Below are 24,466 nucleotides of genomic sequence, written 5' to 3'. Positions count from 1 at the left end.
TGCATTTGCAGTTTTGTCAAGAGAGAGAAAATTGATCTAATGCTATACTGATTCAAATCTGTTTTACAACCTTCTTCCTAACGGAGAAGAGCTTTGGCAGCCTTCCCAACTAATGAAAGATTTCTAGAAAAAAGTTAGTGACTATCAGATTCTGGCTTGACTCTCAATGGAGTAATCATTTAAGAAGAATTAGGTTTAAATGACTTACTTAGAATGTTCATTCAGACTTATCTGATAACAAAATCCTCCAAATATCCTTGAGAATATATATTCTGAAATTGAAAACACAAATATTTGTTATCAATCCATATTACATATTACCATGAAAGTAACAAACAAAAACATTTCTGGAATTTCTGCAATTCATAATGACAGTCATTTTAAAAAATTGGCAAGGAAAAGCTACAATATCATCAGAAAATGCTATGATTATGAACTTTAATAAATAGTTCTATCTTGCCTACTAAATTATCACAATGAATATTTTAAAGTATTTGTGAGATTTACAACTCTTCATATATTTTTGTCTTGATCATTTTATCTGAATTTTCATAATGGAGATTAAGTCTAAATAAGTCTGAATTAATTCACTCTACAAAATAAGACCTTTAAAAATAAGTTAATCAATCCCTAACTTGTACATCTATATATGATTATAAAGAGATTAAAAATCTAATAATGTAAAAAAGACAGACTTATTAGAGGTAGGTTTTGAGTAAAATGTCTGAGAACAAAAAAAATAATTTGCACTGAATTGCATTAAAGTCATAAAGAAGAATCACCAAATACTGTGACAATAAAAGTTTCAAAGATAAGTTTCAAAATAAGAAGACTGGCTTGAATTTTTGCCCTGCCTCTTATTGACCATGTGAGCTTGGGCATATTCACCTTTCTCAATTTGTTTCTTTGCATATAAAAATCTAATTTTAAACAATAGTTTAATTTTTAAAAAGAATTAAATGATATGGTAAAAGAAATATAATTTGACTGCATGTATAATACCTGTGAGATTTTTCTAGCAAGTATAATGTGATAAAACAAGTGGCAAAAATATTTAGAATGTAATGACTAGATTAAATTCTTGAAACTAGAAATAACAAGATCAGTTGCAGTCGATACTTAGGTAAATATTTATTGAGCAAGTCTTTGCATCATGTGCTTTTCTTGATGCTAGAGGTACAGAAATGTAATTTTAAGGAGAAAGATAAAGGAGGAGTATAGAGAGTATTGGGAGGATGAAGGGAGGGGGCATTGAAAGTCTAGTTAGGGCAGCCAGAGGTGGCTGCATTGAGGAAGAAAGAACTTAAAGAAACACAGTGGGAGGTTGAGTCATGTGGGTATCTAGGTTCAAATTCAAATATCAATGGCGAAGGTTGAAGGCAAGAGTGAGAGTTCCAGGAACAACAAAATTCAAACCCCTCTTTAAATGTAAGCTCTGCCTAAGCTCTTGGGCTGTGCTGACTTTGGGCTGCAATCGGCCAGAGTAGGACCATGGAGACCAATGGTAGTGACTCAGGTGGGAGATGATGATGGCTTAGACTGGGATGACAGCAGTGCAGGAGGTAAAAAAGGATTGGGCTTTTGAAATACTTACACTGAAGAGCCAGTAGCGTTTGATAACAAGTTGGAGAGGAGAAATCAATGATGCCTCCAAAAATTTGATCTGAGCAACACAAAGGATGAAAAGTAAGATGGGAAGAAGATGGTAGGAACAGATATTTTTCTTGGTTAGTTAATTTGTTGGTTATTTTTTTGTGGTGGGTAGAGAGTGTTGTATTCAGGGATTGAATAGACCCTCACTTCAGGACATACTAAGATCAAGATGCTAGATATACACCCAAAAGAAAGGAAATCAGTCTATTGAAAAGATCTCTGTGCTCCTGTGTTTATTGCAGCACTAGTCACAATAACCAAAATTTGGAAGTAACTTCAGGGTCCGTGAACAGATGAACAGAGAAAGAAAACGTGCTGCATATATGCAAGAGGGTACTAGTCAGCTGTAAAAAAGACTGAGGTCCTATCATTTGTAAACATATTACAATTATTATTAACATAATGTGCACATAGGCATGGATGATTTCACTGTAAATGAATTCTATGTGTGTTTGGAAAATTATTTGAAGTGTTATTATGTTGTTTTAATATTAATAGATTTTAAAATCTGGAAACTTCCAGTGTCTGCCCCCAATTCCAAATTCTGCAACCTTGGTATTCTTAATAAAAACCTTCATAACTAAAAGGCAGACATTGGTGGATACCTGACTATTATTGTCAGAATATTTTTAATGATGATATAAAAATAATATTCTATTTACAAAAGAATTGAAATTGTAAATAGTTTCACAGTAATCTTACTTATTTTAAAACTTTGTTGAAGGATTGGTAGACTTCCATGAGAATCTTAAAAGTGACTTTTCAAATTTACCTCATGAAGATGACCTGGTGGACTTTGCCACTGATGTTATTTTTCAGTTTACTCTTTAACCTGTAAATATTTCTCAGGTAGTAGCTTCATATTTTAAGGAACTGTCAGATTTAGATATATAAATAGGCAATATTTGTTCATCAGATACATATCTTAGCTATAGACAACTGATTTCCTTAAGTAAAGAGTTTGTTAAAACGTGTGCATATATTTATGTATTCCAAAGTCTTGTATCATAATGTTTCTTTGTAAAAGTTGTTTTATTATCCTTAAAAAATTAAAAGTAACTTGCATTTCCATTGGGGTTATCTTTTGTCAATCTTGGATTCATCTTTTCCAGCACCAATTAAATCAACTTGTGATTAAACCACTCACTTTGCCTAGTGGCAGTGAATTTAAGGCAAATTTATTTTGCATGAAATTTAATCCAGGAATAGCAGACAAATATTTTTCATTTCCATTGCATACTAATTATATTTCTTTCTTCTTATATTTCTTATATTTCATACTAATTATATTTCTTCTTATTAAGTTAGCTGATAACATTTAAGAATTTAATTGGTAAGCCTCATCTGGTTTCAGCAGCAATAACCTGTAATAAAATCAGTACTTCCTATTTAGCTAAGAGGTGACCCCTCCCCCATTAACAAGTTCTTTACTCTGCCCTTTTCTAGTGTTGAGTATATTTTGGAGATGCTTCTTAATAATATGGATATTGTTGCATCATGGAAATAATAACATGCATTAATTCATTTTCACACTGCAGCAAAGATACTACCCGAGACTAGGTAATTTATAAAGGAAAGAGGTTAATTGACTAGCAGCTTTACATGGCTGGGAGGCATCAGAAAACTTCTAATCATGGCAGAAGTTGAAGGGGAAGAAGGCATTTTCCTCACAAGGTAGCAGGAGAGAAAGAGAGGGCAGGAGAAACTGCCAAATGCTTTTAAAGCAATAGATCTCATGAGAACTCACTCACCATCACAAGGACAGCATGGGAGAAACTGCCCCCATGATCCCATCACCTCCCACCAAGTCCCTTTCTCAACATCTGGGGATTACATTTCAGATTACAATTCAAGATGAGATTTGGGTGGGGACACAGAGCCAAACTATATCAACATGCACATCTGAATATGCCTAAGCCATTGTTTGTATTTTAAAATAAGAAAGACATACTTTATTCCAACAGTTTACCTAAACCACAGGATTACTTTAGAATGATGAAAATTTAGTGTAATTTGATTCCATTTTCAACAGGTCACACCTTTAGTTTTTTTATATATTGTTAGTAGTGATTTACTTATTGTTATATATTTTGTATTATTTTATATAGTTTAATATATTGCTAAGACTGTAGTGTAACTGACCCCATAGCTGATTAACAATTAAGAAAAATAACCTACATTTGCTTGCTTTAAAATAAACATCTTGAAAACAATGTTGACTCACAGCTGGGCCAATTTTAGTATGCATGAAATAGGTTATGAAGTGTTTAACATCAGATTATAGAACTTTTCATTTTAACATGTTTCAATTATCTTATGAGCTATCAGTGTGAAAATCAGTGCTTTTGTTGTTTCTTTATCTCCCCTCTGAGAGTTTTAAAAAGTGGGTGATGTTCTTTTGATTTGTCAGTTTTCTTTCTGATGTGCTTGTCAAAACAGGGAGCTAACTTGAGACAGTCTGCTGAGGCTGCCAATAGGGCTATTCAGAATGTCATCATTTTACATTATAACGTTGCTGAGGGATGAAGGCCAGCTGGTGCATTTAAGTTTCTTATTGAAGATTTTCATCTGATTCATTATTGTGATTTGTGGTTTTGTGCAGAAATACTTAATCATGCTTATGTAGCAAGCACTTCTGAAGCTGCTGAAGGCTTTTTCTTTTGCTGAGTAATTTGTGCTATCAATCTGCTAGTTTGGAAGAATTTCCAGCTTGTTGTATTATCAATGTTTGTTTTGCACAGGAAGCGAGACACCACAAAGGCTGAATTTATAGTAGTGGCTTGCAGTGGAATAATGAACAATACTGCTTCCTGTATAATGTTTATCATTATATAACTTGGATTAGCGCAATTATTGTGTATCTATCTGGTTATAATTCTCTTGTACCATCTTATGAGTCAGCAGAAATCACATGTGTTTTTGGAAAGCAAAAGTACACTGTACCCCATGCCTTGGTTGTGTTCATTTTAAAGATACTGGCCCTTAATATTTTGGTATGTTCCCCGTAGTAGTAATCTCACACAGATCAATTATCCATTTGTCATTAGTGAAAATTGCCCTAATATTCGTGTTAATTGTAAGCCGAAGCTATTAATGCCTAGTAAGTTTCAGGAAAATACATACATAGGAAATGCATTATTTTACTGCATTATTGGAGTATTAGTTGGATTAAAGGAATTATAGTCTTAAACAGTTCATGTTTTGATTTATAGCTTATTTTAGATTCACATCTAGTACTTAATATTGGGCAAATAAAAGGTATTTGCAGAAAATCAAGATGAAAATTATTTTTATTAAATACTTTAAATTATCTTTTATTATTGACAAAAAATACCCTTCCGTTCTTGTGAAAAGGGGAACATGGCCCCATATTTAGTAGTAATTGGGAGAAATAGAATCATGTTAAAAACCGCAGACATGAATGTAAGTACAAAATATCAGGTAATCTTCAAATCCTGTTAAAGACCTTTTTTTCCCTTTCCTCATGTTTGCCTTTCAAAACAGTCGAGCAGTTTAAAAAACAGGACCTCTGTTCTTATGAAGTTAAACAATACAAAAATATATCTGATGCATTAGAACATGAGGGACAAACTAAAAATGCAAAATAGCAAAACTATTTACATGATGAAAAACCTAGGGATACTTTATGTACAAATATTTATGTGTTAGAAAATTCATGAGCCTTTTACCCTTCACTGTGTCACATCTCACAAACACCTCTAAAACTTTCTTCTGAAGTACGTAAATTATGCATTGAAGTTAGGTGCCAGAAAACATATATGCCTATGCTTATGATGTGTTTCAACTTGTCTTTCCTAATTTAAAAAGTCAAACCCAGATATGGTGGTATACACCTATAATCCCAGCCACTCAGAAGGCTGAGGTGAGTGGGTTCCTTGAGCCCAGGTGTTTGAGGCCAGCCTAGGCAATGTAATAAGACTCTGTGTCTTATAAAATAAAAATAACAAAAATAAAACTTAATAAATCATATGACTGTAGTTTGAGTTGACACTATACCAAATAGTGTTGATATATTTCAGAGGTTTGGGGTTTTGTAATTGTAATTTCATGATACGCTACAAGGAATCAAGTCCGGTATCACTCTGAGTTTTGTTTTATTTTGTTTTGTTTTGTTTTGTTTGAGATGGCATCTCACTCTGTCACCTAGGTTGGAGTGCAGTGGCACAATCTTGACTGACTACAACCTCTGCCTCCCAGGTTCAAGTGATTCTCCTGCCTCAGGCTCTTACGTAGCTGGAATTACAGGCACAAGCAACATCACCAGGCTAATTTTTGTATTTTTAGTAGAGACAGGGTTTCACCATGTTGTCCAGGCTAGTCTTGCATTCCTGACGTGATCCACCTGCCTCAGCCTCCCAAAGTGCCAGGATTATAGGTATGAGCCACTGCTCCCTGCCACTCTGCTTTTGAAATCTTGTTTTTGGAATTTATAGTGGTCTGTATGGCAAGAAACATAGGAATGGTGGTACATTGATGTTGGACTCACAAGGAATTCCAAAGAAGTGTAGCCAATTCATAGTAAAGTCCCAAATCTGAATATTACAGGTAAGGAGCTAGTGAAAGTCTGCCTGGTGTCAAGATCTGTGTAACTAATAACCGAACAAAACAGAAATTGTCTATTGTCTATGTGTAGATGGAAAAGGTCAATGAACTCCTCAGACCAGAATGTGGCAAGATGATAAAGTAGGGGAATCAGCTTACTCAGACTACATTTACTTTTCCTCTGATAATTAAAGTTATTTATAATTGCATTTTGGCAATAAGAAAGAGGAATGTGTTTCTAAGCCTTGAGATATAATTAGTTGAAGAGAAATGTTTGCATTTGATAGGTTGAAATACTTTTGAGTTCTCGTGGTCACTATTGAAAGAATTATTTGTGTGTATATTTACACAGAAAAATCAATAAAACATAATACATTTTTATCAAAGTCAGTAATAGTTTGATAAGACTCCCTAGAAATCTGCCAGAAAACATAATAGGCAATGGCTATAGTTATGGCCAATTTTTGAATTACTTAATAAGAAGGTTTTGACATGATTGGTATTGGACTAGCCTTCCATATTAACCAGTTCTCACCCTGCTGTAAATAACTACTTGAGACTGGGTAATATATAAAGTAAACAGGTTTAATTGGCTCATGGTTCCACAGGCTGTACAGGAAGCATGGCTGGGGAGGCCTCACAAAACTTATAGTCATGGCAGAAGGGCAAAGAGGAAGCAAGCACATCTTCACATGGCAGCAGAAGACAGAGAATGAAGGGGGAAGTGCTATACACATTTAAACAATGAGATCTCTTGAGAACTAACTACCACAAGAATGGCAAGGAGAAAATTCAACTCCATGATCCAGTCACCTTCCACCAGGTCCCTCTCTCAATGTTTGGAGCTACAATTTGACATGAGACTTGGGTGGGGAAACAGAGACAAAGTGTACATTCCATCACTGCCCCTCCCAAAACTCATGTCCTTCTCACACTGCAGAACACAAGCATACCTTTTTAACGGTTCCCCAGGGTCTTAACTCATTCCAACATTAATCCAAATGTCCAAGTCCAAAGTCTCTTCTGAGACAAGGCAAGTCCCTTCTGCCTATGAACCTGAAAAATTGAAAACAAGTTATTTACTTCCAAGATACAGTGGGGGTACAGGCACTAGGTAAGTACTTCCATTCCAAAAAGGACAAATCAGTCAAAAGAAAGGGGCTACAAGCCTCATGCAAGTTTGAAACACAGCAGGGCAGTCATTAAATCTTTAAGCTCTGAAATAATCTCCTTTATTCTATGTCTCAGAACCTGATGCAAGTGGTGAGCAGTCATGGCCTTGGACAGCTTCACCTCTGTGGCTCTGCAGGGTACAGCCCCCTTGGCTTTTTCATGGGCTGATGTTGAGTGCTTGCATCTTTTCTAGGTGCATGGTGCAAGCTGTCAGTGGATCTACCATTATGGAGTCTGGAGGATGGGCCCAGTTCTCATAGCTCCACCAGGCATTGCCCCAGTGGGGACTCTGTGTGAGGGTTGCAATCTCACATTTTCCTGCTGCACTGCCCTAGAAAAGGCTCTCCATAAGGGCTCTGCACCTGCCACAGACTTCTGCCTTGACATCCAAGCCTTTCCATATAGTCTCTGAAATCTTGGCAGAGGCTCCCAAACTTCAGTTTTTGCCTTCTGTGCACCTGCATGCCCAATACCACATGAAAGCCACCAAGGCTTGTGGCTTGCAACCACTGAAGCAACAGCTCAAGCTGTACCTTGGCCTGTTTAGTCATAGCTGGAGCTGACGCAGCTGGGAGGTAGGGCATCATGCTCTGAGGCTGCACACAGCAGCAGGATCCTAGGCCTGCCCACCCAAAACATTTTTTCCTCCTAGGCCTCCAGGCCTGTGATGGGTGGGGGGCTGCCACAAAAGTCTGCAAAATGCCCTGGAGGCATTTTCTACATTGTCTCAGCTATTAAAATTCAACTCTTAGTTAATTATGCAAATTTCTGCAGCCTTGATTTTCCCCCAAAAAAATTAGTTTTTCTTTTCTACCACATGATCAAGCTGCAAATTTTCCAAACTTTTATGCTCTGTTTCCCTTTTAAATTTAAATGCTAGTTTCAGGTCATTTCTTTGTTTATGTGAGTGAGCACAGACCTTTGGAAGAAGCGAGGCTACCTCTTGAACACTTTGATGCTTAGAAAATTTATGGACAGCTTCTTTCTAAAATTCAAAGTTCCACAGAGCTCTAGAGCAGGGATACAATGCCATCAGTTTCTCTGCTGACGCATAGCAAGAGTGACCTTTATTCTAGTTCCCAATAAGGCTCTCATCTCCATCTGAGACCACCTCAGTCTGGACTTCACTGTCCATATCACTGTCAGCATTTTGGTCATAACCATTCAACAAGTTTCTAAGAAGTTCCAAACTTTCCCTCACCTTTCTATCTTTTTCTGAGCCACTCAGACTGTGCCAACCTTTGCCTGTTACCCAGATCCAAAGCTGCTTCCACATTTTCAGGTATCTTTATAGCAATACCACATACCTGGTATCAATTTTCTATATTAATTAGTTCTCACACTGCTTTAAAGAACTACCCCCAAGACTGGGTAATTTATGAAGAAAAGAGGTTTAGTTGACTCACTGTTCTATGAACTATATAGGGGGACTGACTGGGGAGATCTCAGGAAACTTACAGTCATGGTGGAAGGGGGAAGGAAAAACAAGCATGTCTTCACATGGTAACAGGATAGAAAGAACAAAGGAGAAAGTGCTATACACTTTTAGACGTCTAGATCTTATAAAAACTCACTATCATGAGAGTAGCAAAGGGGAAATCTGCCCCCATGATCCAATCACCAGCTCCCTTCCCCAACATTGGGAATTATAATTTGACGTGAGATTTGGGTTGGAGGACACAGAGCCAAACTGCATTACCTTCCCTTCAAAAATCACCGTAAAAATGGGCACAATGTATGAGGCAAACATTTTCAAACACCAGATACCAAGCTGTACAGTTCTTCAATCTTTGAGTTAGAAGGAATCACATTAGGTGGGTGTCAGACAACTATGTAAATAGGTAGAACCCAGAACATGAATCCTGGTTCCCCAGCTGAGAATTCAGGGCTGCTGAGGTGGCCAAATTTGCAGACAAGTTTAAAAAAAATTAGGAAACTAACTCCTTCGAGGAGGTATTTCATAAATCAACATGGGGTAGTCTTACATCTTTGACCAAATAGACAAGATGCATGTTTAGGGCCAAATTTAGCTCCTAGTGAGCTGCGAGTTCAGTGGATATCTGGAGTTTGCATGATGCTGGTAGGTATGAGAGTTTCAATCAGTCAGAACATGGAAACCTCTCTTGGGAATCTGTGGGACTCATGACACTCTAAATGAGTCAGTCTTTGGAAAATAGATCTAATTTTTAACTACAGCAGTATCATCAAAGTGTGACCTATAAACTCCTTGGCATCCCCAAGACTCTTCTAGAGGGTCAATAACGTCAAATTTTAAAAATACTATTATTATTATGTTTTTGCATTTTTTTCCACTTGTTAAAATTTGCAGCGATGTTGCCAAAACATGGTGAATAAAACTTCTAATGCCTTAGTGGTGAATAAACCTTCTAATACCTTAGCACAATTCAAGACACTGGCAACAAACGATTGTAGCAGTCATTTTATTCTTCACTGCTTAGAAACTGCAGTATAAAATACCAGTTTCTCTTCAGAATATCCTTGACAAAGTAGTAACATGTATTGATTTTATTAGCCTTAACCCTCGAGTATGCTTTTTAATTATCTTTATAAAGAAATCGGAAGGATGCATTAAAAACATCCTGCTGCAAAATAGAGTAAAATGGTTGTCTGAAGGGAAAGTACTTGTAAGATTCAGCTGCATACAGAACTGGCCACTTTTTTTTTTTTTTTTTGGTCACAGAATAACAATGTTATATGAAATAATGACTGAAGGAAAACTATCATTATTCAGAATTGGTCTTTTGGGCGATACATTTTTAATAATGAATGAAGTAAATATGTCACTTCAAGGAAACCCCTAACAGAAAATAGTCCTGAAAGGATGGATGAATAAATGATGGTCCATCAGACAGTGAAGTACTCATTAGCTCTAAACAGAAATGAGCTGTCTAGTTATGAAGAGACATGGGGGAAACTGAAATCCATATTACCAAGTGAAAGGAGCTAATATGAAAAGGCTACATACATACTATATGATTCCAACTATATGACACTCTGGAAATGGCAAAACTACAGAGTCAGTAACAAGATCAGTGGTTGCCAGAGGCTGAAGGAAGGAAGGAATGGAAAGGGGGAGCATGGAGGATTTTTAGAGAATTGAAACTATTCTTTGTGATCCTATTATGGTGAAGGCGTGTCATTATACATTTATCCAAATCCCATGTAATGTATACCAAGAGTGAACCTTAATGTAAACTATAGACTTTGTGTCATTATGATATGTCAATATAGATTCACTGATTATGATAAATGTGCCACTCTAACGGGGATGTCGATAATAGGGGTGTTGATTAGCATTTGCTGAGGCAGTGAGTATATGAGAAACCTCTGTACTGGCTACTCAATATTGATGTGAATCTAAAGCAGCTTTAAAAAATAAACTCAGAGACAAAATGTTTGATTAATGGCAAACATTTTTCAAATTTGATAAACTACACACAAGTTATAGATCCAAGAAGTCCAGTGAATATCCGGAGAAAAATTACACATTCCACAAAGGAGAACAATGATATCAATAATGACTAGGTGGTTACCAGAAACTATGGAGTCATGACGATAATAGAATAACACATTTAAAGTGCTCAAAAAAATACCAAACCAGAGTCTGCAAAATTAGCTTTCAAAATTGAAGGTAGAACAAAGACATTCTCAGTAAAAAATAATAACAATAGAAAATATATTGCCAGCAGACCTTTCACTACAAAAACTCTAAAGGCAAAGAGGAAAGGACAGGGTGAGGGAAAGAAGGAGAGAGAGAAAAACAAAGAAAGACAGCCATGAAAACAATAACAATAGTAAAAGGCTGAGTGTTGGCAAATGAAATGCGCTTACCCAGTTCTAACATTTTACATGAATTGGTAGAGTATTGACTGTAAGTAGTCTGCATACGTTTTCAGGCATTTCAAATAGTTAATAATAAAAAAGCATGTTCTTTGCATAAATAATTGCCTTTTTATTTCTAAAAAGTTTTCCAGATAAACAGATAATTCATTAGTCCAGTTAAAACTCATTCGGGCCTTCTTCAAAAAAGCCTAAGAGCTCAAAATGGTTTCATTGCCAGATGCATAGAGGTTAGCCTTGAGAACACTGAAAAGCCCCATCATGAGAGAGATTGGCATTTTTGTCTTTACATCTTTAGAATTTTTCACATTCTTGGGTATTCAGTCACAAAATAATAGCATGCAAATTATTTTTAGTTAATATATATTTATTACTTATGACACATTAAAATTTTCTAAAAGAAAAATAAAATTTATTCCCTTATTAAAGAGCGATGCAACTTATTAACTTTCTTTAATTCTAGTTATTTGATTTTTCAAACTGTTTATTTTATTTTTCTTTCACCTGTCCTGTTCTCTTTTAGAGCTAGAATATTTTAGCAAGCCTAGTAGATTTGCAAGGCTTCCCTCCATCTCCTCATATAAATATTATTATGTATAATATCAACTATATAGTTACATATGTGTATTTAGATGTGAAATATTTGGGGAGTCAAACTCAGCCTGTTGTATACTGTATGATGGAATAGAATAAATATATATGTTGAGGACATTACGTGAGATCCTGTGTGCCCTAATTGAAATTATTAGTATTTTGTGTGCATTTTGAGTTCCCATTTTTCTAAGGACCTAGAGAGTATTTTACATAAATCAACAATGATATGGTTGAGATTTAGGAGGATACTGTAAAAGTATATGATATCTAAATATTTTAAATCACATAGAAACAAGTTAATCTGCTGTTCTTTAGCTTTGTTCCTAGTTCTACTTAGTTTTTTTCTCTCTCCTCTGAAAATATACAATAGTGAATACTGATAGGAATAAATGAAATGTTTATTCACAAGTAAGACTTCAGGAAAAATTTAAGTTATTTTGAAAATAATATCTTTAAAATGCAGGACTGTTTATCCCTAATTCATTTATTCAATCAGAATTTATTGATCACCTTATATATATTTACAACACAAGGCAGTAGGTTTGTTCTCAGAGTACATAATCTTATGTAGAGTATAAAAAAGTACAAGATAGTGGACAAATTATTATGTGAAAGTAAGTGCAGATTTTATGAAAACAGGAACAGTACATATGAGTATAATCTTTGCATCCTGAGACTATCATTGTAAGACTTTCAATTTATATATTAAATCATATTACTAATCAAGGTGTTTGACTCAATGATTTATGATATCTGATATAATATTATTTGTCTCTCATTTATGGTTTTGAAAGTAAGGAGCAAATAAAATCTGACATTGGGATAAAAAACAAGTTGCAAATCATGTAAACACTGTATTCATATTCACGTCCTTCCATTGAAAAATAAAGAATGTTAGCCAAAGGCTTTGCATAAAAAGAAAGTAAACAACATTTTGTGTACAGAATATTTAATAGCACATTTTAATTATTTTTTAATTTGAATAAAAAAATAAATAAATTGTCAGTTTTATATGAATCTTGCCTATTCAGTGTCATCTCCTGGGGCTTAAGTTAATGAATTTTAATGCCAAGACTTTTTGGCTGCATGAAGGCCTCAAAAATCCTCTTAGTGTTATGGTGCTAACACTAAATTGTTTAATATATTTCATTATCAACAATGGTGATTCAAGAACAAAATTCTAACTGATAGAAAATAATGTTACTTTCTTGTAAAGAGTATAAAAGAAGCATCTGTGTCCTTCTGTAAGGCTAATATCTCGATTTCCACATATTGCATTAGATGAAATAAACATCATTGTTCACTCACATTTCTATTTCACTTTTCAAATCACATGGATATTTTGCTCTCTGTCAAAAACATCAAAAAAGATACTCTTAACTAATTTTATTAATGGTAGTAAAGTTCAGGACAAACATTTTTACAATCAGGGAGAAAGTTACGAGGTCTCATTTCAAGTGACAGAATTAGTAGAGATGAGTCTTGGAAAAATCAGGAATTACGATTGGATGATGCAGGTTCCTAGGACATATACTTGGAGAAATTTGGAGTGCAGCAAAGACAAGGCAAATTGTTGTATCTAGACCATATTATCTATGAATGACTGCATGACAAAAGGAATGATATTTATTCAATGATGGATCTAAAGAAGATAAATAACATACAGAAAATTTTGAACTGACCATGTCATTGTCCTTGCGTGCTGACATTCTCATGATTGAATGAGCTGATGCCTCTTATTTTAAGATTATCCTGGGATTACTAGATCCCAGGATAATCTTAAAATAAGATTTTCTGGTGAATACCTCTGATTCACCAGAGGTATTCCTCTGGTGAATCATCATATTTCCCATAGTGGGATTATGAAAATGATTTGTTCTTTGTTTGAAAATAGAATAAGTTGTTTTTCCGCAGCTACCTAGGCTTCCCTGTTCCTGAGACATTGCAGGGTCTATGGAAGTTGCGACTTTGGTGGTATAGGTAGTTTTCTAATGTTGAAGTGTCACAGAGTGCTCTTCAAGATAATATCCTAGCATTTAGATACAAATTCAAAGAACATAGGTTTCCATTATAACACCTTCTCTTTCCCTTCCTTTCCTACATCTGTCCTCCCTAAAATATTTCTCATTGCAAATGGCATCCTTGTTAACTATAAAAGATGCTCTAGTGCCGCTTAATATCATTATACAAACACTAAAAAGAGTTATAGTATAACACTTAGAAGATGTTGACAAGAACTAGGAAATGTCTGAAAGTGTGCCCTAATTGACTGCTTCCAAGTTAGCCTGCCACAATTTCATAGATGCTGGGAGAAGATACAACACTACCGGGTTAAAGACAGATGATGGTTTATCACTCACAACAATATCAGTAGTCAGAAAAGTGTCATTTGTACAAGATCCCTGAGCCCCAGTATCCCCAGGGTGACATAACAAGAGTCATGTGACATCTTTACACACAGAGAGGACACCTAAGTGTCTTAAAAGTAGTGTGGTAGACAGAAGAATGGCCTCACAAAGATATGCAATGTTATCATCCTGTGAATATCTTACAGGATATTCACAGGGAAATAAGGTTGCTGTCAAAGAGGGAACTAAGGTTGCTAATCAGCTGACCTTATGATATGTTAAATTTTGTGGATCACTGGAGTAGGCTCCTAGTAATCATAAGAGTCCTTAAATGAGCGAAGGGAAGAAGAATAGTCAGCCTCAGAGTGATCCCATTTAAGAAAAACTGCCTAATTCTTTGAAGAAGGAAGGGGAGCAGCAGGGAACCCAAGCTAAGGAATGCAGGCAGCCTATAACAGCTGGCAAATACAAACACTAATTCTTTCCTAGAGCTTCCAGAAGGAAAGCACTGCTATGATGTCTGAACTCCTGTAGTGCTCACAGAAAATATGGAACAGGATCAGAATGACTCCCATTTCTCTGATGAAGATGCTCAGGTCTAGAGGAGCTGGAAGGCAGATGACTTTGAACAATTGTTCTTCCTCCAGGGCTTATTTAACAATTTGTTTCTATGGCATCGTTTGAGTAGCTGTGCTTCACTCTCAGACTCACTGCCAAAGCTGCTAAGACTGATTCTTTTATATTCTGGGGTAATGAATATTCTGAGAGGGCAGACACATCTCTCCATCCTTCAGAGTAAATTCCAAGTGCTTGATATTCAGTGAATTTTTTATGATGTTCCTCCCTAAAGTTATTCCTCCTCCTTCTATATCTCATAGAAATTTATATCCCTCATTTCAGCCTTTCGTTATAATATGAGTGATGCCTACCATCTGCTAGGGTCTATAACTCTCCTTGTCTTTTTTATCTTTGCATTCTCCACATCACCTGCACAAAGCTTGCTTTGATGTTAAAGTATAACAATTCCCAAAATAAGAGAAATAAAATTGTTAAAAAAGTATCTTTCAGTTATCACGGGATTTTATTTTTCAAATCAATAATTCCCATATTGTTTAATGTTTTATAATGAGTAATACTACTTTCATAGTCAGAAAAATAAAACTGTGTATGTGTTATTAGGTTTGTATTATAGGAGTAACATTATGAAAGAGCTCCAAAAATCATTAAATCTAATTAGAGTAAATTGTTTCAATTATTAGTCTAGTATGCTTTTATTGTGTTTCATTTTGAAAATAACCATAAAGGGGAAATGGAAAATTTTTAATTTTTTGTGCCTACTCCCTTAATTAAATTCTATGTGAATATTTCCTTTATTATTTTGACATATATATGGTACACATAAAATAGTTTACTGTAATTTTAATAGTATTGCTGGACTTTAGTAAATAATATCTCAGCTATAGCTCTACAAGGTCTAAAAATTGTGGTTATATTATTAAGTAAAGATAGCATTTCACATTTTTTCCAGTTATGTTTCTCTCTCTTATTTTCCAGAGTCCTTGAGAATTCAGTCTTTGAGCTCACCTTCCCAGTTAGCCTAGTTTTCTCATTTCTCTCATAAGCATTAATTAGTTGAAAAAAGTCATTGGCTGTATTTTCTAACATATTCACATTTTTCTTGATCACTCCTTATTTCCTTTCCTATTTTTTTGCTTCGTTAACTTAAGAGGAGCCAGGTAAGCAATATCAAACGAGCAATCCACATTTGCAATAACAACATTTCACATATTCTAAAGTCATTAACATGTAATTAATGCTATTTTTATCACATCAATTGGATGCTTGACAACGTTTATAAATAAAAATCAATCTCTTTGTAACTAGTTTTCATTGAATATAAAATGTTATCAAAGCCATAACATTTTTTAAGCCTGTCTCTCTCTTCCCTTCCCCAACATATTTACTGACTTATGTTCAAAAAAAGGAGAAAAGACTTTCTGTCTTGGTTGTCCCTTTCATGTGCCTATGGAGCATTTGCTGAAGGAATGCAGTTTTCAGTTCTGGTTTCCATTAGTAAACAAAGCAGACCAAAATGTCTGCCATCACAAACCGTAGGTTCTAGCAGAAGGAGACAGCCAGTTGCAAAATAAAGACATTTTCACTTAAATATTACATTCTCCATGTGGACTTTCATAATCACCTAAAGTTGCAGCCCTTCCTCATTCATGATGTCCATTTTCCTATTGCCTGATTATTCTCCATAGACCTTTATTACCTTTCTTATATTTTATTATGGAGTTAAGATATAGGAGAAAAGGATCACTCTAGTTGCTTTTTCTCAGAAAATACTGAGGGGTCAAGGACAAGACTGGAGTCAGGGAGACCTGTGAGGAACTACTGCAGTAACACGAGGAGAGATGACAATGGCTTAATCCAGATTAGTGGTGGAGTAGGTGTATTCATTTGTTCTCACATTGCTACAAAGAGATGCCTGAACCTGCTTAATTATAAGAAAAGAGGTTCAATTGGCTCGCAGTTCTGCAGACTATACAGGAAGCACAGTGGGATGTGCTTCGGGGGAGGCCTCAGGAAGCTTCAAATCATGGCAGAAAGCAGAGGGGGAGCAGGCACATCACATAGAGAAAGCAGGAGCAAGAGGGCAAAGGTGAAAGATGCCATCCACTTTTAAACAGCCAGACCTCAAAGAGCACACTCACTATTGTGAGGATAGCACCAAGGCGGATGCAGTGAAGCCATTCCTGAGAAACCCTCCCCCATTGTCCAGTCATCTCCCACCCACCTCTACCCCCAGCATCGGGATTACTTCTCAGTGATATTTCGGCAGGGACATGCATCCCAACTATATCATTCTGCCTCTCGCCCCTCCCAAATCGCATGTCCTTCTCACATAATTTCTAAATACAATTATGCCTTCCCAGTAATCCCTATATCCTTCACCTGTTCCAGCGTTAACTCAAATTCCAAAGTCTCATCAGAGACAAAGCTAGTGTCTTCCACCTATGAGCCCATAAATCAAAAGCAAATTGGTTACTTCCAAGATAAAATGAGGGTAAAGGCATTGCATAATTACTCCCATTCCAAAAGAGAGAAATTGGCCAAAAGAAAGAGGCTATAGGCCCCATGCAAGTCCGAAACACCGCAGGGCAGTCATTAAATCTTACAGCTACAAAGTAATCTCTTTGTAATCCATGTCCAACATCCAGTGTGCACTGATGCAAGGAGTGGGCTCACAAGGCTTTGGACACTGTCTCTACTAAGTGATGGATTCAGAAGATATTTTCAAGAAAGAGCCACCACTGCTGCCGTAGACTGTGAAAACAAAGAAGAGTCAAAGAAGGCTCCAAGATTTTTGCTTGAGCAACTAGAATGATGGAGTTGCAAATAACTGAGATGGGGAAGAATGAAGGGGAGGCACATTTAGGGAATAAGGAAGTAGGAGTTCAGGCTGATAGATTATTACTAAAGGGTAGCATACTTTGAGAGAGAGTGGAGAGTCAGTGTTGCAGGAAAATAATGCATGAGTTCAGGGCCCACTAGAATTTAATGGTCCTCAGTTTAAAGTGAGACAAAATATTCACATGATGTGGGGGTTTTGTTTTTGCATTGATTATTATTTTCTCTTTTGACATAGGGTTTGGGTCTGTCACCCAGGCTGAAGTGCAGTGCAGATCTCGATTCACTGCAACTTCCACTTCCTGGGCTCAAGAGATCCCCCCACCTCAGCCTCTCAGTAGCTGGGACTACAGGCACCTGACACCGTGCCTGGATTTTTGTATTTTCCTGAGAGACAGCATTTCACCATGTTGGCCAGACTAATCTCAAACTCCTGAGCTCAAGGGATCTGCTTGTCTATGCCTCCAAAATTGCTGGGATTACAGGCGTGAGCCACCACTCCTGGCCGTGTTTTCTTTTAAACATATACAACTGTATGAGGGCAAGGGCAGAGCTGGGACATCACTAATGTTATATGATGAAGTGAACATTATGATAATGTTTTCAGGGGAGTGAGTTTAATCATGATTTGTGTACTCTAAACTGTGTAAGTTGAGAAGGAAGAAACGAGCATGGTGAGGGGGACTGAGAAGATTCTGGTGGAGCGGAAGAACTGTGGGAGGTGGGTATGAGAGGGAGTGGGCTTAGACGTGAGATCATGGAGATGCTACAGTTTTTGGTAATACGGTAGTCTCCCCTTTACCTATGATTCTTCTTTTTGTGGTTTCAGTTACCCATGTTCAACTGCATTCTAAAGATATTAAATGGAAAATTTCAGAAATAAACAATATATAAGTGTTAACTGGCTTCCTGCCCTGGGTAGTGTGGTGAAGTCTCGTACCTTCTTGTTCTGTGAATGCTCCTTCTGTCCAGGGTTCCCAAGCTGTGTGTGCTACTTACCCACTAGTCAATTAGTAGCTGGTATGATTATTGGATCCACTGTTGAGGTATTACAGTGGGTGTGTTCAGGTAACCCTTATTTTACCTCACAGTGCACCCAAAGTGCAAGCACAATGTTGCTGGCATATTGCTATAATTGCTCTATTTTAACTATTAACTATTGTTGTTTATCTCTTACTGTGCCTAATTTATACATCAAATTTTATCACATATGTATCTATAGAAAAAGCATTGTGTGTATGTGTGCGTGTGTGCATGTGTGTGTGCATGCATGTGTGTGTGTGTGTGTGTGTGTATACCTATGTGGTTTAATATTATTAAAGGTTTCAGGCATCTGCTTGGGGGCTTGGCACATAACCCCCAAAATAATGAGGGACTACTGTAACATGAACTAATGTATAACCATAGAAGTGAGTGGCTGAATTTGGGTGGAGGAAAAGATCATTGTTATTAAAAGTAATGGAAGTATCTTCTATATAGATATTAAACTCACCAAGAACTTTTGGAGTTAGTGACAACGTACCAGGAACAAAAGCCATTGAGGAATAATGAGAGTACAGCATCTGTAGAAGACTATAAAGAGGAAGGATGGTAAAATTTTATGATGTGAGATTCAAAAGTGAACACTTTCCAGAGAAAATGACAGAAGAGAGGAGAGAGAGAGACATCTATCTGGCTTCTCAGCTCATGATAGTAGTCACATAAGAGCGGGGGATAAAAGTCATTGCTTGAAAGGGTCGAAGAAACAGTGTGTTCAGGGCACATATAAGTTGGGTTAGAACAAGAAAGTAGAGGTAATAAATATAGTTATAAATTATATATTTGTATATATTTGTAAAAGAAAACTTTATTACTAATTTATATTTATTTCTTTTATGAAATACCCAAACTGTGCTGATGAGCTACTGACGTGCTGAAATGCATAGAGGTCTATTTAATCTGTGGTAGTTATGGCTTTTGAGGACCTATTGGAATGGCAAATTAGTAATATAGCAGGCAGCCCAAGGGAGTGAGCGAGAATACTTAATTAAAGTAAATATAGGTGCTACGACAATACAATATTCTTTAAAAATGTATTGATATGTTTTCTTAGACATAGAAACTTATACATTTTTCTGTTTAACCCAGAAATATTAACAAAGGGGCTTTCATATATTTGTACGCTAATTAAAAATATAATTTATGTGAATCATGAACTTATGTATCAGTGATTTCACTTAATAGTTTCCTGGATTAAAAAAAAAATAAGAACCTTGAAGCAGGAGTTAACAGTAGAAAGGATTTCTGTGAACATATAATAGTTACTGTAAATTCTTGTTGTCCAGAAGTAGTAAACAAGGATGAGACTCAGAAAGTTATGCTGTGTGAAAGAAGACAGCTCCAAAAGACCATGTATTGAATGATTTAATTTATATGGAATATTCAGGAAGAGCATAGCTACAGATACAGAAAGTAGATGATTGGCTGCCTAGAGCAGGGGCTGGGGGATGGAGAGTAGCTGCCCAGTAGGCACTGAGAATCATTTGGGATAACAGAAAAATTTGATTGAATTTGGATTGTGGTGAATATTTATTTAAAACCATTAACTTGTATAGTTAAAAATGAATACATTTTAAGGTCCATATATTATGACTTGATAGAAACATAGACCAATGGAACAGAACAGAGAGCCCAAAATAAATTCACACACTTACAGCCAACTGATTTTTGACAAAGGTGCCAAGAACACACAAGGGAAAAGGACAGTTGCTTCAATAAATGATGTTGGGAAAACTGAATATCCACATGCAGAATAGGAAAATCAGATGCTTGTCTCTCAACATATACAAAAATAAACTTAAATGGATTAAGACTGAAATGTAAGACCAGAAACTATGAAACTACTAGAAAAAAAAATCATAGGGGAAAAGTTCCATGATGTTGGTCTAGGCAAGAATTGTTTTGAATAAGACTTCAAAAGCATAGGCAACAAAGCAAGACAGACAGATGGGGTGATATCCACTCTAAGCTTCTGTACAGAAAGAAAACAATTAACAGAGTGAACAGACAACCCACAAAATCTGAGACTATATTTTCAAAGTATATATTTGATGAGGGGTTAATATACAAAAATATTAGTTTGCTTCAACTTATTTTGTAAGGAACTCAGATAACTCAATAGAAAACAACCTTATTTAAAAATGGGCAAAATACTGGAATGTATATTTCTCAAAAGAAGACATACCACTGGCCAACAGATATATGAAAAAATGCTTAACATACTAATCAGGAAATACAAATCAAAACCACAATGATATATCATTTTACTCCCATTGTAATGGCTGTTGTATAATAGTTAGAAGATAAAAAATGTTGGTGAAGAATTGAAGAAAAGGGATCTCTCAAACACTGTTGGTAAGAATACAAATTAGTACTGCCATTATGGAAAATAGTGTTGTGATTCCTCAGAAAATATATAAAACTTAAATTACCATATGATCCAGCAATCCTATTACTGGATTATATATTCAAAGGAAATGAAATCAGTAGGTAAATTAATATCTGCACTGCCATGTTTATTGCACCACTATTCACAATAGCCAAGATATAGACTCAATCTAGGTGTTCATCAACAGATAAATGAGTAAAGGAAATGTTGTGTATATGCACAACAGAATACTATTCGACCATGAAAACATCCTGTCATTTGCAACAACAGGGATGAACCTGGAGGACATTATGTCAAGTGAAATAAGCCAGGCACAGAAAGACAAATACCACATGTTCCCACTCATATGTGGACTTTCAGAAAGTTGAGCCTGTAGAAGGAAGTATAAGACAGGTTACCAAAGGCTGGGAAAAGTGGTAAGGAGGAAGGACTAGGGAGAGGTTTAACAATAGGTACAAATTTACAGCTAGTTGGGAGATATAAGTTCTGGTGTTGTAATACCCATTAGGCTGACTATAGTTAACAATGATGTTATTCTACATTTCAAAAACCTGGAAGAGAGTAATATGAATATTCTCACCATAAAAAAAAAAAATCTGATAAATGTTTGAGGAGGTGGATATGCTAATTACCATTATTTGATCATTAAACAATGCATACATGCATCAAAACATCCCACTGCATCTCATAAATCTGTGCAATTGTGATGTGTCAATTGGAAATAAAATTTTTAATGGAAAGAAAATAAGTAACACACAGAATGTTTTACTGCAATATTTAAGCAACAAAAATAGGATGAAAAACTAAATTTAGTGCTACTGAGTTTTAGCAGGAAAAACGTTATTTTTTTTTGATTGCCAGTGATATTTTAATTGGAATAGTAATATGTTACATTCTTAGATCCAATAATCTCATTCGTGAGAATGTTTCCTTAGGAAGATTATTTTCAAAGGAGGCAAAAGTTACATGCCTAACTTTGCTGCTATTGGGAAAAAATGCTTTAGTAAGCAAAGTTCTGTAGAGTGTTACAATGAATGAACATTCCAGAAATTATGCAATATTTGTGCTACAGAATTTTTGCAACATGATCACACTCTAAAAGTTTAGAAAACCCGTGTGCAGTATTGGAAAGGTGATATAATCAGTATGTTAAACTATAAATATGTATTCATTAGCACAAAAATTCAAAAGTGAAGAAAAAACATGGGGCTGTTAGTTGACTGTAATTGCAATATGATTTCTATGTAAGAAGTAATGCAAAGTAATAGAAGATGAAAAGATTGTGAGTTGTTATTTCAGGAGCACAAACAAATTAATTTTACATGATAAAAGAATGGATATTTCTAATTTCTTTAAAAAAATAGGGTCTGAAATCTGGTCATTATGGGAGAGGTATAATGCTCATTGGCATTTTAGAATAAATTTTAAAGAAACTTGGTATAGTTACCTTAGAGATGACAAATTGAGAAAATTGTTGTCCATTTTAAAATATTTTTGGGTTTTTCCTAGGTAATATGGATTGTTTTTTACTAAACACTTTCATTTGTTCATTCAAGAATTCATCTGTGGTGTGCCAGATGCTGTTATAGGTGCTATTTGTGAGAAAACAGAACTAGACACCGTTCCTGTCCATGCTGTACTTACATTATAGTACAAAGAGAAAATCTAAAAGCATTAACAATTATTCACAAAGTAACTAGGATATTTCTTAAAGGAAAAAGTGCTATAAACAATGGAGAGTAGGAGAAGAGGGATCTGGGATGCCAAGAACAGAGGGCAGGAGCAGAACACAGCAAGAGGATGATGGTCAGGAAAAGCTCAATTGTGAAGATAATAGTTAAGCCAAGATTTGAAATGCTGAGGAAGCTAATGAATTGGCTGTCTGGGAAAGAGTATTTGGGGCAGAAAGAAAAGCTAGGGCAAGAGACTTGTGGCAGCACACTTCCACAGGAATATAGGAGCCTGCTCATGGAGCAGCACAAAGGCCATGCACTGGAGCAGTTCAAGCCTAGGGGGATAAATCAGATTTGCTCTGAAAATAAGACAGAGCCTGATTATCTAAGATGCTGTACACTTTTGTAAGGATGTTTGTTTTTGCTCTGAATGGAATGGAGAGCAATTGCAAGGTCTTGAACAGAGGAGTATATGGCCTGAGTTACGTTTTGAGATGATGACTCTGGCAACTGTGTCAAAAACATACAGTAAGCTGTGGAGGCTTGGACAGTAAATGACAATTTAGTCTCCAAACTGGGACATTTTTATGAGCAAAACAGGGATAACCAAACAAATTAGGAATGTCCCAGATAAACAGGGGATATGGTTATCATAGTTGTTCATGGCCCTGACCAATAAATAATGAATATATTTTTTAAAAGATGAAAGAAGTTTTTGCAGAGTTGGTTAGGGTAGACACCTTATTGAAAGTGGTTTAAGAAATAATAGGAGGTTCCTTCTCTTTTAATACTTCTGAGCAGTTAATCCCTGAAGACTTTAAGTGGAGCAGAGTATGGGAGGTTGTCACATCAGGCGGGGAAGGTGGGAAGGCTCAGAATGAAATATCAATTCCCCTGTAGGGTAAGGAGGGAATACTACATAGAATCACACAGGACTGTGATTCTGTGGGAGGTTTTGGAGCCTGAACAGTAGGAGCAAAGTGAACTTACTAAGGAACACCTACTATGAGATGTCAACTATGCCCACTGAGAGATGGTCTTGTGCAGAGGATCAGGGTCCAACTAGGGGTGCCATCTAAGCCTAAGATACTGGTGGTCGATTGGAGCGAGGAGGGTATCTGCACAGGACACAGAATGATTTGGGGGGGTGGGAAATAAGTGTTGATGGTCGTATGTTTATGAGTGATAGGAACAAGAAGGACAACAGTGTGAAGCTGTAGGCAGAGTCTATATGGGAAACTGGTTAAATCGGAGGATCTGTCTAACAGATAATATATGAAAGAAAATCAGTGCCTGGTTTCTTGTTTTGGAACAGGGTTACAAACATGAAAGAGAGTAAATCATAATAAGTCCCAAAGTGTTAGATTAGAGTCACCATGATTTATAATTTTGAAAACCTATAGTTATAAAAATGAATATAGATGTAAATATAGGTATTTATATGTATATATGGATGTACATAAATGGATATATTTTCTATATCTATTCACTGAAGAGTGCCAGGGCGTAATTATATCTCAAGTGTAATAAGTGCACCTGGTTCACAGGTCTCGGTTTCTACATAGCACCCTCTACCAGAGACCAGGACTTCTTGCAGTAATGGTTGAATCTAAACTGAAAGATTAAAACAGTATGAACCAAGAATATCTTATTGTTCCAGACAGCAAGGACGTACTCAAATATTGATAGTGGTATATCAAAAGGATACAGAAGTCAGTGTGAAGGGCCTGCAACAGAAGAGATGGAAGAATTCAAGCACC

General features: G+C 35.9%; 1 protein-coding gene across 6 annotated transcripts in view; it reads left to right on the top strand.

Annotated features, from left to right (window-relative positions):
- The window catches only part of SPOCK3 (SPARC (osteonectin), cwcv and kazal like domains proteoglycan 3), a 539,501-nt gene that overhangs the window by 295,444 nt on the left and 219,591 nt on the right, over positions 1-24,466 (top strand). For 4 of the 6 annotated variants that reach the window (XM_032298605.1, XM_032298608.1, XM_032298606.1 and 1 more), the window contains one exon: positions 15,920-15,928. The exons of the other annotated variants lie outside the window; for them this stretch is intronic. In XM_032298605.1, coding sequence (XP_032154496.1) covers positions 15,920-15,928 — 9 coding nt within the window. The remainder of the gene's footprint in view (positions 1-15,919; positions 15,929-24,466) is intronic. 6 annotated transcript variants of the gene reach the window in all.

This window comes from Sapajus apella, unplaced genomic scaffold (assembly GCF_009761245.1).
Source record: "Sapajus apella isolate SASKATOON/1434 unplaced genomic scaffold, GSC_monkey_1.0 scaffold39, whole genome shotgun sequence".
NCBI lineage: Eukaryota > Metazoa > Chordata > Mammalia > Primates > Cebidae > Sapajus > Sapajus apella.
The sequence above is the reverse complement of the archived record's forward strand: the minus strand, read 5'-3'. Positions and strand labels throughout refer to the sequence as shown.